This window comes from Aspergillus tanneri (genome assembly GCF_003426965.1).
Source record: "Aspergillus tanneri strain NIH1004 chromosome Unknown AapTan_2_pilon_pilon_pilon, whole genome shotgun sequence".
In the NCBI taxonomy this organism is placed as follows: domain Eukaryota; kingdom Fungi; phylum Ascomycota; class Eurotiomycetes; order Eurotiales; family Aspergillaceae; genus Aspergillus; species Aspergillus tanneri.
This window is the reverse complement of record NW_022984629.1, coordinates 4,576,929-4,594,735: the sequence shown is the minus strand read 5'-3', so window position 1 is coordinate 4,594,735 and position 17,807 is coordinate 4,576,929. Positions and strand designations below refer to the sequence as shown.

General features: G+C 46.7%; 6 protein-coding genes across 6 annotated transcripts; 2 read left to right on the top strand and 4 right to left on the bottom strand.

Moving 5' to 3' along the window:
* Positions 1-470: 470 nt before the first annotated feature.
* Positions 471-2,897, bottom strand: ATNIH1004_001464 (uncharacterized protein; the record flags this gene model as incomplete). The annotated part of the gene is made up of 1 exon (XM_033566163.1): positions 471-2,897. The coding sequence occupies one exon, from the start codon at positions 2,895-2,897 to the stop codon at positions 471-473; it is 2,427 nt and encodes an 808-aa protein (XP_033431920.1).
* Positions 2,898-5,278: 2,381 nt separating this feature from the next.
* On the bottom strand, positions 5,279-7,040 carry KTR5 (glycosyltransferase family 15 protein; the record flags this gene model as incomplete). The annotated part of the gene is made up of 5 exons (XM_033566162.1): positions 5,279-5,620; positions 5,681-6,089; positions 6,145-6,231; positions 6,292-6,696; positions 6,769-7,040. 5 exons carry the CDS (start codon positions 7,038-7,040, stop codon positions 5,279-5,281), a joined length of 1,515 nt encoding a protein of 504 aa, XP_033431919.1.
* Positions 7,041-10,793: 3,753 nt separating this feature from the next.
* Positions 10,794-12,152, top strand: ATNIH1004_001462 (PH domain-containing protein; the record flags this gene model as incomplete). Its single annotated transcript, XM_033566161.1, has 3 exons — positions 10,794-11,030; positions 11,088-11,825; positions 11,913-12,152. 3 exons carry the CDS (start codon positions 10,794-10,796, stop codon positions 12,150-12,152), a joined length of 1,215 nt encoding a protein of 404 aa, XP_033431918.1.
* A 648-nt stretch (positions 12,153-12,800) lies between these two features.
* On the bottom strand, positions 12,801-14,439 carry ATNIH1004_001461 (DMT family transporter; the record flags this gene model as incomplete). The annotated part of the gene is made up of 6 exons (XM_033566160.1): positions 12,801-13,085; positions 13,159-13,577; positions 13,637-13,709; positions 13,785-13,790; positions 13,859-14,218; positions 14,320-14,439. 6 exons carry the CDS (start codon positions 14,437-14,439, stop codon positions 12,801-12,803), a joined length of 1,263 nt encoding a protein of 420 aa, XP_033431917.1.
* A 778-nt stretch (positions 14,440-15,217) lies between these two features.
* On the bottom strand, positions 15,218-16,462 carry rab7 (Rab family GTPase YPT7; the record flags this gene model as incomplete). Its single annotated transcript, XM_033566159.1, has 7 exons — positions 15,218-15,327; positions 15,386-15,533; positions 15,626-15,805; positions 15,868-15,963; positions 16,033-16,086; positions 16,143-16,232; positions 16,280-16,462. 7 exons carry the CDS (start codon positions 16,460-16,462, stop codon positions 15,218-15,220), a joined length of 861 nt encoding a protein of 286 aa, XP_033431916.1.
* Positions 16,463-16,673: 211 nt separating this feature from the next.
* On the top strand, positions 16,674-17,421 carry ATNIH1004_001459 (ATG16 family protein; the record flags this gene model as incomplete). Its single annotated transcript, XM_033566158.1, has 3 exons — positions 16,674-16,758; positions 16,838-17,202; positions 17,263-17,421. 3 exons carry the CDS (start codon positions 16,674-16,676, stop codon positions 17,419-17,421), a joined length of 609 nt encoding a protein of 202 aa, XP_033431915.1.
* Positions 17,422-17,807: the final 386 nt, after the last annotated feature.

Below are 17,807 nucleotides of genomic sequence, written 5' to 3'. Positions count from 1 at the left end.
GTTGTTTTTGTTCTACAAGGTGGGGGGGAGGTTGTCTGCCTAAGGCCACAAATTGCCACCCTTTAGGTTTCCTACATCTATCGTTTAGACGCTGTAGATCAACGTGTGCTATTGCTCCTTCCCAATCCTCGAATGATCACAAGAGTCGTCATAAAATACTATTATTGATGACACAAGTAGCAATTGCCCAGATTTCCGTTCTTACATCAGTCAGAAAGTCCCAGGAACTCCTTGGATGGGAGCCAGCACAGGGTGAAAGACGGTTGAAAGGTGTATAAAAAAAAAAAAAAAAAAAAAGGAAAAGAGCACAAGGGAAAAGGAAAATAAAAGAGAAAAAAATTATCTCGCCTCCCTGTTCGCCTGAGAATAACTAACCCAACCCAAAAAGATAGAAAAAAAAGAAAGGGGGAAAGGGTACAAGGAAGACGTGAAGTCCCCATACTACTATTTAAGTGTCATTACTTCAGCCCTTATCGGCCACATTCAGAGCGTCGGCATTTCCTCCGCCTCATCAGCCCCTTGGCTCTCCTCTGGGCGTTGTCCAAAGTTTTGCATTTCCTCAAGTTGCGCACATAGTCCACCCATGTGATCACGTCAAACTCATGGGCATGAGTGCTGATCTTTTTCCATGTGCCGATCATAAGCTCCTTCGCCTCCCTGTTTACTTTCTTAGTATGGTCCTGTAGCACCGACGATGCTGCCAGAAAGGGCTGGATGGCGGTACGTCGGACGACCTCAGAGAGTTGTCTTGACTTGGAAAGAACCACATCTCTGGACTCGAGAGAAAGTCCCATTGGATTACGTCGAAGATCGTTGGCTTCGTGGCGGAGGACATGTGCTTTCTTCACCACATCACCCATAAGCACCTGCAAATCAGTACAGAGCCGGCCATATGCTTCTGACAGCCCATTTTGTGCAATGCTAAACTCTCTCATGAGCTGTGATCGGATAACCTGTGCCGCTCGTTTCCAATTCGCAATTTTCAACCAGGGTGTTCCCAAGTCCACGGATATAGTCTCATTTATGGGAGGCTTCGTACCAGTGCTGATAGTAACATTCACGATTCCGTATGCATCCCCGCGGTCCAGCTTGAGAGTGTATACCTCTTCGAACAACCTGGAAATTTCATAGTCAAGTACTTTGTCACGTCGGCTGACCTGAACACTGAATTTCGGTTGTTTTTTACTTGTTAATGTCTTGTTGGGAGGTTTGATGATCAAATGACAGTCGCCCACCACCTGGATTTCAAACCCACTTGACTTGTCTCCTTGCTTAGACGGGAGTGCCGTTTCACTTATCATGTCTTCCAACCGACCTCGGGTCGAATGTTGGTCTCCCAAGGTCTGCACATCCCCGGTAGACGAATGCAGTACAGAAAGCGACGTTTGTTTCAGCCCATCAATTCGCGTGATACTGGTGGCGGGACTCATGCTCATAGCAGGCTTTTCTAGGCCGTTGGAAATAGCAGATCTGGCAAGGAACTGCGAAAGGAAAATAATGGTCACCCTGAGAAGCGATAGGCCTACTGTAATAGAAACGGCAGAAACGAGAGTCACAAGAAGAAGACGCAAAACCAACGTCAAATCGTATCGGTCGCTCAGATAGAAAAGGGGAGAGACATGTCTCGCGTACTTCCTCGTATCGAAGAAAAGTCTCTTGCGAGCAAGCTTGGAATTCTCAGCAGCAACTCTGCTGGATTTATTAGGGTAGCTGCTCGCTAAGGACGCTAGATTTCGGTTGAGTTGGTGGGGAGTTATGCTCTCAAAGGTCTTAAGATCAATAGGATACCGTCTCACGACAGCTGTCTTCCCGGTTATTAGATGACGAGTTTCCAGGCACATATGAAGGCTCTGGTGGTTTAGAGGGATTGCTTCTCTGGCCATCTTCCAAAGTGGTTGCTCTGATATGACCATAGTTGGAACATTGTGCCTTTCCATCACAATGCGAGCTAACTTCTGAGTATCCATGACAGCCGGAGTGTCCGCACTGGAGACGAAAATAATAGCTACATCGGGTACTGCCCATTCTGATAGGGACGAGATACAATATTCATTGCCCGTCCAAAAGGATGTGCAAGATGGTCGGTTCTTCAAATTTAAGGTGATTGTATTGGGCTTATCGGTTCGACCGTCCGAGACGGCTCCAGGGCACTCGTCAACAACAAGCTGGAAATGAATCGGAAGAAGTTCCGCAAAATTTGGAATGGCCCCCGTGCCGTATGATGTCGGGACAACATGGTATCTGGAGGATTCTGCGGAGCTGGTCTCAAAACCATTGCAGGTACTAGATACGAGAACATCTCCTATTTTGTCAAGGATGATGTTCCGGAACTCGGGACTGCCAATGTACAGCACACGGAACGGTTTGTCAGTCTCAAGGCTCCTCTTTGTCGTTGTCTGTTGGACAGTGGCCGTAAGGATCGAGTCCTGAAGGCTGAAGGGCAGTTGATTCTGCAGCTCTGCAGCTTCGGCTCCTTCCACTACACGGATCGTGTGCTTAAGCTCTACCCGTTCGACTTCAGGCCATTCCTCGGGTTCAATAAATTCGATCGACTCAGTCGGTTGACGGAAGGCGGTCTTGGCCGTGATATTACTGTCATCAATAGAGGTTCCTATCTGGGGGAAAATGGCAGGCAGCTCCTGTGACTCAGAGACGTTGCTCTTAGAATCGTAGCCGTCTCCATCAAATCCCCCTTCATCATTTCCGTCAACCTCGCTGCTGGTGTACCGTTCATCGAGGCTTGCAACATCGTCCGGCCCGGTCTGATCAATAAAGGATCCAGCATCGGTTGGCTCAGACCGAGCGCCGTCCTCAGAGTGGACATCAGATGCACTCAGCGTTGCCCAGCTCTCGCTCAGTGACTTGGGCGGGTGTTCAGACAGTGGCGTTGACGTCATCGTGATAGGCCTTGATCGGGATAGCCACTCCTCAACCGAACCACTCAAGGGAGGGAGAGTAGGATATCGTAGATGGGAATCGTTGGAGGCAGGAGCTAGACGTCTGGAAGGGGGCTCTGGAGAGTCAGCCATGCCGATAGATCGTAAGTGTCATGGGAACGGAGGTGAGGGGATGGAGGTAGATCAAGTAGAGCGAAACGCCGATCGGGAATACAGTAGCGGGTGAGGACTCGGACCCAGAAGACAGAGAATAAAACGGTAGGTCAACGGGAGGTTACGTTAACTTCTCAGAGGGAGCTTCTCTCTTTTATTTTTTTAATTCTTCCGCTCTGGTCTATTTTGTGAACGACAGAGAGTGAGTTGTCGACAGGCTTCCTTAGATCAGCTCAGGCTAATAGGCGGATGCCCGATGACGAGCTCGGCAGACACTGATGTGGGGACGTGGAAGACAAAATCGGGCGGGAATAGCATGTAAGCCAGGTGCCAGTGGATTATGTCGCGGAAAGACTACGAGGTATAGGAGTCTTCAAATGGGATAGAGAGGAGGGGTATATCCACTGGATCGAGGGTAGAACGAGAAAGAGGGGCAGATAAGAAGAGGAGCCGTGGGGATCGTCCAAAGAAGTAGTTCGATGATAACAGGATCGTAGTAGCTCAGTCATTCAGTTCGTCCAGCAGCGAGCGATTCGGTAGGCGTGACTGCCAAACGTGGGGCACATGACGAGACCAGCTTACGAAATTCTTCCATCAGACAGGGGAAAAGTGGCACAAGTATCTTCTCCAGCAACTTATACTGTTGAGGTACCTCCTATCTACTAAGTCGTGGAATATGAACGATGACCAGTATCCGATCCGGCTAGACCCTCCGAAGTGGGGCTTTCTTCTGCTTAATTCAAGTCTGGTGGGTACGTATCTGCTTAGTACTCCGTGGAGTCTCATAATTGGAGGCTGTAAATGCGCGTCTACTTTTAAACCTTTATATAGCAAGTATGGGAAGAGAACATGCGAAGCTCAGTCATTCTCTTCATTACTGGGCTGTAGTACGCCGGAATACTCTACAGATCCTTAGCAAACAAAACAAATCATGTCAGCCTAGTTCTGTCACCAATCCCTTTCACTCTTCTGTAGCGGGAATAATCCTCTTGTAAATGTATACAAATCTAGGTCGTATATCTGTATTTTCGCGTCCCACATGGGTAGATATCTCCCTTCAAGGCTTCCTCCAAGAAACCGGTAGTGTGTTTACACTCTTCGATTGAGAAAAGTTTAAATATCTTGTTATTCAGTAGTGTGGTTCATTCAGCCCCTATAGCCATAGTAGCGCTCCTCTGAGGGCTTCTTCCTTACTGAAGTTCTCGTGAATCGAGCCGGACAAAGAGGGCATGCAGGAGCATTTGGGCAATAATTTGTACTCGCTAGTCATTTCAATATGCTCACAAGCATACAATTGCACCAAGGTCTTCACAGGGCTACAATTATTGCATAGTCTATAAACCGACATTTCTGGATTAGTCATTCAGGATGGCAGAGCTATATGCGTGTGGGAATCAAAACACTGGGTTCACAAGAGGGTTTCAAAAAGGGGGAGGCGAGGAAACAATATATGTACATTTCATAACGTGATGTTTAATGCGAAAACGGCGGGGGGCAGAACCAGGGCAAAGCAGTAATGGAAAACATTGAGCGAGAGAAGATGGAGAGAAAGGGGAAATCAAGAAACCAAGGTGGAAGGAACTATAGCAGTCGATGTAAGGCCAAACGAACCACCTAGATGCGTGAGTCCTGCCACTGTTAACCCTTTCATCCACCCCCTATCCACATCATTGACCTTAAGAAGCAACCATGGTACTGGAACCATCATCATACAGCGTTCGGAAATAAGGACGAAGATCAAGACAAGGCCCCGAGATTATCAATGAAAGGAGACCTGGTGAGCAAGAAGTGTTCATCCTTGGCCTTTGATAGTAAGGACAACATTGCGATGACCCAGGATAAACAAGAGTCCTTTGCAGACAATTGTCGTTCTAGACACAGACTAGTCGGCGCAGACTTCAATTGGCCAACTTGCAACGTAGATTCGTAGGCGAGCAATGACACCTTTCCGAGGCTCCCCGGTATCGGATATGTTCTGGACAAAAAGGTGGCAATCCAAATGAAACATACAAGGCACGCTAGATGAAATTGCCAATATTTATGAGACTGGCCACACCGTCTTTGATATAATCCGTCAGATCCGTTTAACGCCATCCAGAACCCCACAGCCCAACAGAATATGCAGGCTCAAGCAAATAACTCCAAGAGCGACCCGAGTAATGCTCATAGTCGAACAGATAGGTACGTAAACGAGGAGGCGAAGGTTATACAGCGAATAATCAAAAGGCCTAGGGCGATGCCCAACCTCCCGCAACATCCACCCACTCAGCAAGACAGCTGCCTTGTTTGCCCTCAACATCCACGATATCTGTATCGCATCTACACCTGCAGCCAACGCCATTCTCCTTTACAGGGTCAGGGTTTGCCCAGTACTCGTCTTCTTCGAAGCGCTCCTTTTCATCCTGTGTGGTCAATTCAAGCCACGGTTCTCGAGACAACTGTCGGGCGGGAGCGTTGGCGGGGCAGTGTTGAATGGTGGTATGTCGGTAGCCAAAATCACGGAAATAGTGGATGTCAGAGGGGGACAGAAGAGCACCTGCGGCGAGTGAGTGGATAGGCGCATCGCCCCACTATTATGACATTGTTAGCCAGAGAAATCATAGGGAAACGACCATCTAATAGATACGTACTCTTTCTGTCCAGAATCCTCCGCTTCTATCCATCATCTCAAAGAATTCTTCGTATTCCTTGCTGCGGAACCAATCCAAGCGTGCAATTTCAAAGTTACTCCAGAAATGGCACATGTTGTACTTCTCGCCTTCCATAGCCTCTGGGTCAACATCGGGCACGGTGTTCTTGCCCGGCTCATTTTGAAGGATTTCCTCGGGTAGCTTGTCTTGCTTCTCTTCCTCGGGTTTAGGCTCTTCCTCCGGAGGCCTTTCGAGGAACATCTCCCACAGACCTTTTGATTTAAGGTTATTCTTTCGCATATAAGCAGAGGCGTAACGGAAAATGTTGGGGACAGTTTCGCGCAATTCCTTGACAGCAATTGTAAACCCATAAGTTTTATTCGCCGCGGCCATTTCGAGAAAAGGGTCACTGTTATGTACGTCAGCAACCAGTAACAAAGTGTAGATAATTCAGATGTCCTTACTAAGTGATATCACAGAAATACTTGATTTCAGGCTCAAGACGCCAATACCACTCGTACTTCATGAGAAGGGGGTGCTTATAGAAATGTCTGTTGGGGGGGGGGAATATTAGCGCGCGTCACTCAAATTATTCGACCCAGGACACTCACCCGGAATAGAATCTGCACATGTGGTGATAACTCTCCATCCCTCCATACATGATGGCAGCATCCCCTTGTTTCCTGATGCCTTCCTTGGCTACATCTTGATCAACCCATTTAGGGAAACCCCACATGGTGTCATCAATTTTGCCGAATTCCACAGGAGAACTTGTATAGTTCTTCACCGTACCCTTGAACGTATCATCGAAATCTCCGTCATTCAAAAATACATAAGGATAGTGGAACCATCGATTGAAGTGCCTCTCGATCGACTTGAGTGACTGGATCACGCCATCCAACTCTTTGTTTCTGGCGAGTACGACAAATGCAGCGTTGGCTCGCGGGCCTTTCACTTCTTTCTCAACCGTACGACATCCCGTTGCAAATACTTTATCATACTTTTCACTAATCTTTCTGTATGGTGAGTTGATACAGTCAGTAAAACAAGCCACGGCAGTTCTATTGGAAGTCAGGGGTCTAGCGAACCTTATAGATGGCGGGGCGCCTGCAGGAATTAGGATTCCACCGGGAGATGAAGGATGTCGGACAAATAGAAGCAGAACAAGGACTATTACAACGCATGGGAATAGCAACACAAATCCCAGGGGTATTGAGATCGATGAGTTGCCCTTCAACCGTATCCTCCGCTTGAAGAAAGCGAATCTAGAGACATTGCGGCCCTTTTCGCGCGAGGAATCATCTAATGGCAAGCTCGGCGAAGAGGGCAGCCATTTGGAAATCCGCTGCTTCAAGCCCATTGGTACGAGTATCCAGACTGCGTCGGCTCAAGGGGAACAGGATGAAGCACCTGTATCAAGACCCGCCCAACACAGCAGAAAACCTTCCCAAAGTCCAAGTGCTAGTTAACACGCGCTGAATTTGGGAGAATAGTTAAAGCGACTATGATCAACAGCCCGGCACGCGGATCACGACGAGACAAGATCGCCGTATTGATGCTCTGGAGCTGTGAGCCGTGATAATAATAAAGCGTGATATTGTAATAAATGGGAATGGAAGGGCCTGGCTAAAAAAAGAAGAGAAAAGAAGAAGAAAAAGGAAACAAGAAGAAAAGATAGATAAACGAGTGTCGGGAGGCAAGCCTCCTTTCTCTCTCCAACTTTTTTTGCTCAGTCGGCCAGAGAGAGATTGGTTGGGGAAGCGTTGAGAGCAACGCAGGGGACTGAAGTCCAGAGCAATGAGGCCGAAAGCACGGAGGCAGTGGGCGAGCTCATCAATCACAACTCCGGGCGGGAGGTCGAGAATTGCGGGAGGCAATCAACGAGGTGAAGCGAACGCCTGAAAAGATTATTTTGGGGATGGGGATGACTGGAAGTCTCGCCAAGACCAGGGAGGCGCAAGCGGCTACGGTCACGGTCACAGACGGTAAGTTTACCCAGTCCAAATCGGGAGCGGCGGCTCTCCGTACGGTAAGCGGTTGCTGTATGTATGTAATATGTGTAGAATTTTTGATTTCTTAAAATTTTTTCCTTAGGAGGCGAGGCTACATTCCTATAATAGGTACCTACCTACGGAGTAACTTGGACCTATAAGCAGTCGGAAGTGGTAAATTGCTACAAGTACTTGAGGTTATAACTAAGGTGATAGCATACCCTACTACTCTCTCCAAGACCACCTAAGAGAAAACCACGATAGTTCGGTAATAAAGTAACCTGACGTAAATTTTTGCTTGAATTTCCCTCATATCATAGAATCCGGGTTTCTCACAGTCTTTCAGAACAGAATCAGGCACATTTGACGTTTCAGAGCTTCTGATTGGGTTTATAATCTAGAAGAGCCGCAGGAAAGTGGTATATACGGGAGTTTTCTATTTACAAACACCTAGAGCTGTCTTTTTTCCAAGGAGTCTCCCTTGTTTTTCTCTCCTCTCGTGCAGCCTTTTTAAATGATATTCGAATATGGGAACATAGTTCAAATTCGACGGTTACCTTTCCTTTAAAACTTAAACAAATAAGTGGATCCTGTCGCACAAATTGTACTTAGTAGGTACTCTCTACCTATGGAGTACTCCGTACAAATGCTGGTTTAGTTTATCGCATTATTGAAAGGGTTCTATACAAACATAAGGGGCTCAAAGATAGGGAATAATAATTATGCTAACTAGCACCTATAACGAATTACTAGTACTTATTAGTATTATACTCCTTCACTTGGCAGTGTTCTCAAAATGGCGGCGGATTCGATAGGATAATTCCTGTCAAATTGCCAACAGTCGATGGCTAAAACATAGATGGCGATGATGTCGCAATATAATATCAGTCTTTAATGATACTACAGGCTGCATGATAACGAACCATATCTTTCTTTCTTTCCATCTTTTTTTTTTTTATTTTTATATATATATATACCCTCCCAAGCTAACTGAGAAACAAGTACGTAACTCAGGGCTCATTTACCTAATATCTATAGACAGCGGACTCGGCCCGTCAAGACCCTAGATTGACCGTTATATGTATCTGGTAGCACTATAAATAGTGTAAGATACTGAAAGGAACAACAGTAATACCAACTGGTAATTTAAGAAGAGTGTCCAGATCCTGTTATCCCGACAGCCACCTTGGCGGATCAGTCGATGTGGCCTTTTAAGGCAATACCGAGTGTCATGTCATATACCTGGGACCATCTGAACGATGCCCCAGTCCATTAACGGAGAGAACATCATATACTCCGAGTAACTAGTTAGCCATGCATGATTGATTATATCAGCACGCTACAGCATAATTACGAAAGCTGTCGTGCAGAACCCACTTGATTCTGGCTTTTAATTGGGGAGCCGGAGTCATGCTCTCAAGCCATATATGTATGTGGGCAATGTTTATGTACTCCGTGCGTAGCCCCTAAGAAAGCCAGTATGTAGGTACACGAAACATGCATAAAGGGGCTAAATAGGGTGTGTTTGATCCAGTTGTAGGTCAGGCCCATACCGACTTGATGTTCCATACGATTCCTTTAGCTGTATTTCAGTCGGCAGTTCAAGGCTGACTTGTCTTGAGTGATGAGTCGCTTCCTCGATATCGTATAACTGCATTGAAGGGGACGATGATGATATTTCGGAAATCGATACTTTCTCACTTTCTTTTTTTTTTTTTTTTCTCTCCGTCTTCGAGAACAGTTCTCGGTATTTTGAAAGATCAATTAGATAAGGTACATTAAGCTATTGGACCTATGGCACAGAGATAGAAATTCTGATCTGGACCTCTGTTGAATAACATCATCTCTAATTCATGTAAAGAGCTTTCCTGTATAAGTCCGTGGATTGGTGTTTTTGCCCGGAGAACAAGCTGATGCAAAGAGCTATATATATTCCATGGGAGAACATGCAATCTCACTGACTCAGTCAGATCTAGTCGGCTAGTTGAATGTCATCATGAATGCTGCTTCTGCCTTAGAACCTCCCTGGGCCAAATCCACATCTTCGAGGCACCCTGTTGAGACTATGCAATGCTATCAGTGCATAAGATATCTATATGGTCCAATCTTATGCTGGTTCGGGGGGGGGGGGGCTAAGATATTCCTGAATTGCGGCTTAAATGTGATGATATATGTGTATAGTACAACGTTCTTTTCACGAAATGCCTATTGCCTATCGCTTGTCAGTGAATAGGTAGCAGCATACCTGTTTATGGGTAGTTCATCTTGTTCCATCCCATGTCTGTCTTGTCGCTACTAAACGAGATTTTTTTGGTTCAATAGATGAAGGGGATATGTTGTTATTGTATACTCATAAGATGCATTGGGTTGACGTCGACATTTCGCCACAGTTGATCCGCCAGTGTTGAGTATAGCATCACGTCACATACTGCAGATGGTATCCACTCAGGCTTGAAGAATTGAGAAGACCCTTATTCTCTTTTTTTGTCACCTGTTCTTTCTCACTATTAATTAGTAAATATTTATTCCTACCAGTTCAATTAATATCCGGAGATCAAGACCACGTGGAACGAGTGTCAAGTGAGGGGATCGTCATTCTGTCTAAAAGGGATGGAGGAATGATCTCCTGAAATGTCCAGGTGGAAAACATATTACACACACACATATGACAACAACAACAACAACAAATCCTACCTAAATCGAGTTGTGCGTCATCGACAGCCCACTTCCAACCGATCTTGTCAGGAGGCATCCATCCGTGACAGTGGGTGGATCTTCAGCGTTCTCGGCCCTTTCCTGTTATTTCCCCATCTCTTTTTTTCTTCATATCCCATCTGGCTCTTTTACGCCTCATTCTTCCTCGCAGTCAAACACATTTCTGAATACATCTGCCTTTCTAACTTCGTCCAGAGCCCAGGCCCCCAGCCCCTCTTAAATCCACTCTTCCTCGCCCCTCAGCAGCTCCCAGCGTGTCCAGATGTGTGTTTGCGCCGTGCGGCCAGGAGTCTATCAACGCTGTTTATCTGCACCGCGCAGGTTTTGTTCGCTTTGATTTCTTCCCTCGCATTTCGATTTCAAAGGCTACCGGTTCATTTATCGCCTAGTAGACATTTTGCGATACTATGAGCCAGCCGTTGTCGCCCTCGCGCGAGGACGCTGCCAAAGCTCCAGAAATCCACCTCCCGGATGGCACCATCCAACGTTCTTCTCGACCTCTCCCTGTTCCACCTCCTGCATCGTCCTATCGCAATGGCCACGTCAATTTGGATACTTTCTCTCCCGTCAACGAAAATGGGAGTTTCGAGTTTGATCGAGTCCTGAAGACAGGGAAGGTGAATCGTCGAGTTAAACACAAACATGTTAGTTCACCCGGGACTTTTGAGTGAGCCATCTTGGCTAACGTTTGTTTCTTCTAGGCATTTAGCGCCTCCTGGAAACCAGTGTACCTCGTTCTCCGGCCGAATCTCTTATCAGTATATAAAGACGAGGAAACTACTAGGTTACGGTTGTCCATTACTTTATCTGAAGTCACCGCGGTTGCGTCCGTAAAATGTCCGCGGTCGAGTCGACAGCACGTTTTTGGCATCTACTCTCCTTCGAAAAACTATCGATTTCAGGCAGCATCGGAAAAGGAAGCCGACGACTGGGTCGCGCGCATTCGTGCCGAAACGCGCGTTAACGAAGAGGAGGAAGCTTTCCTGGCACTGTCGAGAAAAGCGAAGTCCATGGCGGCCCATAATCAGCGCATTGACGACACAACTGATCATTCTGATATGGAGCAAGCTGGTAGAGCTAGCTCACCTGAATTGGGAAGGGCACTTTCTCCGAGCTATCGATCAAAGTACCTTGATGGCCAACTGGATGATGTCACATCATTCTCGGAATGGTCGGATGGGCCTACAAGCAACGCTACTGTCAACCAAAGACCGATCACCCCGATTCAGAATCTATCTGTATCTGCTCCCACTGGTGGATACTCGCCCTTGTCGTACGATGCAGGCCGACACAGTGAGTCGAGGGTTCTGCGCGACCCGGAAAGGGTTATTTGTAACGGCTATCTCCAATGCCTCCGGATCAAAGGAACAGTGCGGCAATGGAAGCGTTTGTGGGTTGTCTTACGGCCCAAAAGCCTTGCTTTTTACAAAGATGAACAGGTATGGCCTTGTGATCCAGCAATGTTTCCGTTTTGGCCTTCTTCACCCTACTCCGTAATGTGCAACACACCAACTGATTTACCACAGGAGTACTCTGCTGTTAAGATTCTCCCCATGTCGCAAGTGATTGATGCTGCCGAAGTCGATCCAATGTCTCGCTCCAAACATTATTGTCTGCAGATCATCGCAGAAGAGAAATCCTTCCGCTTGTGCGCCCCAGATGAAGAGTCCCTTACAAAGTGGCTAGGGTCTCTTAAGAGCATTCTCGTTGCTCGCAAGAAACAAGAACCAGCCTCAGGACTAGGAACTGCTGCCATGGCCGCGTGAAAGCTGCATAGTTACAGTAATACATCTAAAGTCCAGAATATGGACCCTCTTTCACTCCTTCAATTTCCCTTTTGCACCCTTTCATTATTATAATTGTGTTTATAAGAACCTTGACGGTGTACTATCTCTTTTCTTTTCTTTGTTCTTAATATCTTACTTTATGACATACATACCCCCGACATTCTTGATGATATTGTCCTCCCTGTCATTCTTTCTTGCAACTTTAACTATCTTACTCTAATTCTCTATTCTTTGTCATTCTCATTCTGTTTTCGGTTTTAAAGCTTGCCAACAAATAGCGATGTTGGACTCCACTGTGTTTTAAATATTTGCTAATCAATGGACTGCTAGCCTATTGTAATTGAAGTGGATTGAGTTTCCCCTATCATGTCAATATTCTATTCTCTTCTCATCAGTGTATAAATATAGTGTAATACTTATGCTTTTATTCACATTGACTGAAGTATACCACTTCAGCTATCAAATACTCCGTATGAACACCATTTCTTATCATAGGATTGGCTATATAATTCTAAGCATAAACCATAAAACAACCGAAAATAGTCTTTCTCTACACATAACAATATCCAAGTACATAAAAAAATAAACATAGATATAGAAATAGACACGGACATACTTAAGATTAACTCATCGAGCTGTCTCCTCATTCGGAAGAGCATCATAATCAGTCGCGGACAGGTCGTCGGGATCCGCCCCGCCCTGACTTTCATGGTTGACAACCAGGAATGATAGAAATACAATCGTGGCACCGAGCCAGTACAGACCACTGGCATATTGTCCTTGGAGGACGATCTGACCCACCAAGGACAGTGGAATGGTTAAGCTGAGACCGACCGTGACGACAAGGGGGGTGGTTAAGAGCATAGCGTATGCCCAGCAGATGTCTGATGCGAGAGATGCGAAAGAATTTGTCTGTCAAGGTTAGAAAAAGGGTAAAGCAAAGAGTAAAGAAACGAAGGGATAACGATGATAAATAAATTCATACCCAAATGATGGCCCATACTCTCCCGGTATCGGGCATCGCAAATGTCTCAATCCCGGTTAAATGCAGGATGATAAACCCAGGCCAAAGGAGGAACATGTTGAAGAGGCCTACAAGACCAAAAAATAACTGCATGTTGACTCGGGATTCATCGCCAACTTGCTTTTTCAACACTATGGTGTATACTCCGTACATGACGGCGCTGAATCCCGCCATGGCATCGCCGAGTGCAATCTCGCCTGGGGTTTTCGTCGGAAAAATGCTGCTGCTGCCGCCATCGTCTACCGGTGGTGTTTCGGGAGAAGAGAGGTCGACACGGGAAATCAGAATGATTCCCACTAAGGAGGCGACGACGCCGACGAGTTTGCGGACGGTGAATCTCTCGACCCCGATGACGGCCCCGAAGATAAGGGTCCACACGCCTGCGACGACACAGGTTAAATCATCATGGTTTCTTGGGCACTAGATGGGTGCTACGTACCACTCGTTGAAGTTAGAATGGTGGTACTCCCTACGGTGGTGTATTGCAAACAGGCCATGGCAAAATAATTGGCCTGTTAACACAAATCCGGCATTAGTCAAAACAGCGGCGACTTCGGGGTTGCCTCCAAAACCGCTGGGCTACTCACAAGAAACTAGGCCCGTCAGCATGTTTGTATCCGAGATGTCGAGAAGTAATCTCTATATGAGGGGCAGTTCTTACCCATAACATGCAGAACTCGAAGCTCAGCTTCGCCGTCGCTCTTAAGCCCAGCTTAGAGCTTTCATTACACCTCCCCTTTGGCATAAAACTATCCGTATTCAACCCCTCGGGGTCCTCTAGTTCATCGTCACTGTCGCGACCAGCGCTGTGGCGTAATATGCTCTGTGACTCCGCGTCGGGATCGTGCGAATCAAGATGGTGCATCAGACTCTGAAACGAACGGATTCGGGAGAATTTCCCAGCCTGCCATAATCTCCAGATTCGGCCAAAAATTATAGTAAACAACGGAAGAATAAACAACGAGGTGTTGACATAGGTCACAAAGAATGGTTTGGAGTAGGTATTGTCGGCAAATATTGTCTGGAACACGCAAAATGATCGGTCAGTCACACTGCAAAGATCGCATCGTGTAGCCAAAAAAAAACTCATGCTAGAAAGTCCATAGAGAGCTAAACACATACACTAGCTAGAAAATTCGACGCCGTCCATAGGACCACTACAATCAAAAGCAGACCGATGCCGAGGGACCGTCTCGCGACACCCTTCAGCCCTGAGCCCGTGGCCCTGGGAGTAGAATCCATGAGAGAATTCTCCATGCATTAATAAAAGCACAGTTGATGCGAATGAGGTGTTGTTACTCTATAGAAGTACAAGGCATGGGAAGATGGGCGGGGGTACTCTGCCGCTTTTGCGCTCATCGATCAAGGCGAGAGACATGCGATCTTCCTCGGGGAGATTGATAGTCGATCATGGGGCACGTGGAGAACCAGGCAGTGGTAATTTAAGTAAGTAAGTAAGTCAAGGGTGTTGTTGAGGTCATGCACGAAACAGAAAGGGATGAAACCGGTGGAGTCGGCAATGAATAACGGGGCGAGTGTAACATCCTCCACACCGCCAAGTATCACAAGATGGAGTAATGGCACGGGGTACCGGTCACCGGAATGATGATCCCCAACTTGCATTTTGCTACGATTAGGTCTCCTGCTTCAGATGGATTGGATGTAGAAGAGAACTGAGAAGTAGTATTTATTCCAGACTCCTAGATAGTGTAGTGATACGCTGAATAGGGAAAAGAAAAGGAATTAATGGACAAAGAAGAATAGCTTGTAAAAAGAAAAGAAGTAAAAGCCCCATGCGACTTGGCAAACAATCATAAAGTAGGAAATTGGGTACATGAAGAACTCCCAAAATATATAAGATGAACACTGGTGGGGAACAAAGAACACTCTTCCAGGCTCCTCAGATCAGGATCAGGGAGAAAGGCCTTTCTACAACACCCAGAAACCCAAATAGAAAGCAGCACATCTTGACATGAAATACGGATCATTTAAAAAATAAGTCACGTCGGTCACTAGGGTATCAACAGGCACAACCATCACGATCACCGTCGAGATGGATATTGATAGGGTCGCTAAATTCACCACTGAATTCCTCTGCTTCTTCCTGCGCTAGAGCACTCCGAGCGATGACTGAAATATGTCAGCGACGCGCCTGGGATACATTGAACAGCGAGAGCAAAATACATACCTTCAAATGCCTGTTCAACATTCACAGCCTCCTTAGCACTCGTTTCAAAGTAAGGGATATTGCCCTTGGATTGACAGAAAGTCATTGCGCGCTTCGAAGATATCATGCGCTTGTTCTCCTCGACATCAATCTTATTGCCGATCACAACCTATACAGCCATCAATCAATGAATCATTGGAGTCCAGAAAACTGCGAAGACGACCAGAAAGAACCAGAAGGACGCAGAATGGGTCAACTTACGAATGGAAAGCTCTCGGGATCCCGAGGGCTTGCCTGGATAAGAAACTCGTCCCTCCAGCTGTCTAGGGCCTCGAAACTCTTAGGGTTGTTTACATCATATACTAAGACACAGCAGTCGGCTCCGCGATAGAATGCAACGCCCAAGGACTGGAATCGCTCTTGGCCCGCCGTATCCCAGATCTAATTCACCATAGGTTAGTCTCCACGATGCTGGTATCGGATTCAATGGTACGGGCACATACCTGCATCGTCACTAGTCGATCATCTACCAGAACTTCCTTCGTCAAAAAGTCGGCTCCAATCGTTGCCTTGTAGCTTCCGCTAAATTTCTTATTGACCTATTTCCGACGTCTTATTAGCAAACCCTGCGTGGATCATATCGATATGCTGAGATTAGGCCCACGGACATATTGATTCATCAAACTTGTTTTCCCTACGCCGCTATCGCCTAGAATAATCACCTAAAGGATCGGAGATATAGATAAGCAGGGATGAATAGTCTCCGCAGCTAAAGAACATGGTGAATTGGCTCTACCTTCAGCAAGACCTTCTTCCGTGACGACATGGTTGCGGCTTCGAAGAGATAAGCGGATATGCGAGACGCAAACTTAAGGGGAAAACGGCACAAGAATAGAGGTATGACGCAGAAAGAACAAGATTGTGGCTCGTAGTAAAGATCCTGCGAGCGATGGGGAACAGTTGGGACACTCTGACCGAGTCTGTCGTCAGGAATGAAGTAGGAGAGGAGGGAGGTAGATCATTAGCAGGAGGAGCTAGCGGAGGCCGATGGTTTCGATGATGCAGGCGGTAGAACAGGCGGTGAGGACATCGTTCCATTGGGTCACCTGCTGGCTGCACGAGCTGCTAGTCACTCCTGCGCCACTCATGGATTGTTGTTCATTGACTCCAGGGCTCTTGGTGTCCTTGGTTTCATGCTTCAATCTTGCATGTAATTCCATTTGGATTCTGACATGTCTGGTGTTATAATGCGTCTGTAATATAGCAGGTTCCATTCCATTCGATACACTTGCCTTTTCGCGGGTATCAAATGGCCCATTGGAGGGACGAGTACTCCGCCGCTTTGGCGGCTCGAGATCGACGAGAAAAAGCCAATCTCGCCATCTATGATGCCTGTGCGATTTTTTGAAAGCTCATTACTGTTGACCTTACCTGTGGGCTTGCTCCAGCTAACGTCTCAACCTATTGGATTAGATACTCAACTTGCGGATCGAACCGGCCGGATCGTAACGGCTACTCAATTATCAGACCCTACCGAAGCCCAGGGTGCTACGCCCCATTCCTCAGGGAGAGATTCCAGGAAGGATCCAAACGAACTACCAGGAATGTCTCCACAAGACGTCCTAGCCGCAACCCGAGCAGATTTGTCAGAAGCGCAGCGGTCCCGCTCCGAGTTACAAGATCAACTTACTCGTACGAAAGCCGAGCTGGAAAAACTGCAGAAAAGAAGTACGCAAAGCACTCGGCGAATTAGTTCTCAGGAGAAGGAGATCACACATCTCCAGTTACGTCTAAAGGATCGCGACGAGGAGTTGAAGGGAAAGGCGAAATTGCTAGATGTATAGTCTCATAACCATTCCTCTCCGCCTCTGTGTACCACTGACTTTTATGGTTTTTAGGACTTCCAAGATGAACTTGCATCCCTGAATCTGCAGTTGAACATGGCGGAGGAGCGGTCTGCGAACCTTAAACGTGAAAATCAGGATCTCGTCGATCGCTGGATGGCTCGAATGGGCAAGGAAGCGGACGCTATGAACGACGCTTCTAAGTTCTCGTGAGGTTTTGTGACAGGCCAAATCATGCGATAGCCCACAGCTTTTGGCTATCAACTATCTTGAAACTTCGGAAGCTAGTTGCTTCGGGATGGCAAACACATCTATGTCCATTTTCTCTTTAAACATGTATATGATGATACCCGTGATCTATCCACACCGCACCTGAATAACAATGCCAATACAATCAACCTTATTGTTTTATAAACAAGGAATCACAATGGCTAAAAATGGCGAGGAAAAGGCAGACATCTGAAATCGGCACCCCTCCAAACAAGAAAGAAAGAAACCAAAACAATGGCCGTGATATAGTGATGTGCAACCGACAACATTTGTGCAAGAAGAATGGTAGCGTGTCTCAGGATGGGAGATATTTCCGAGAAGTAAAATAT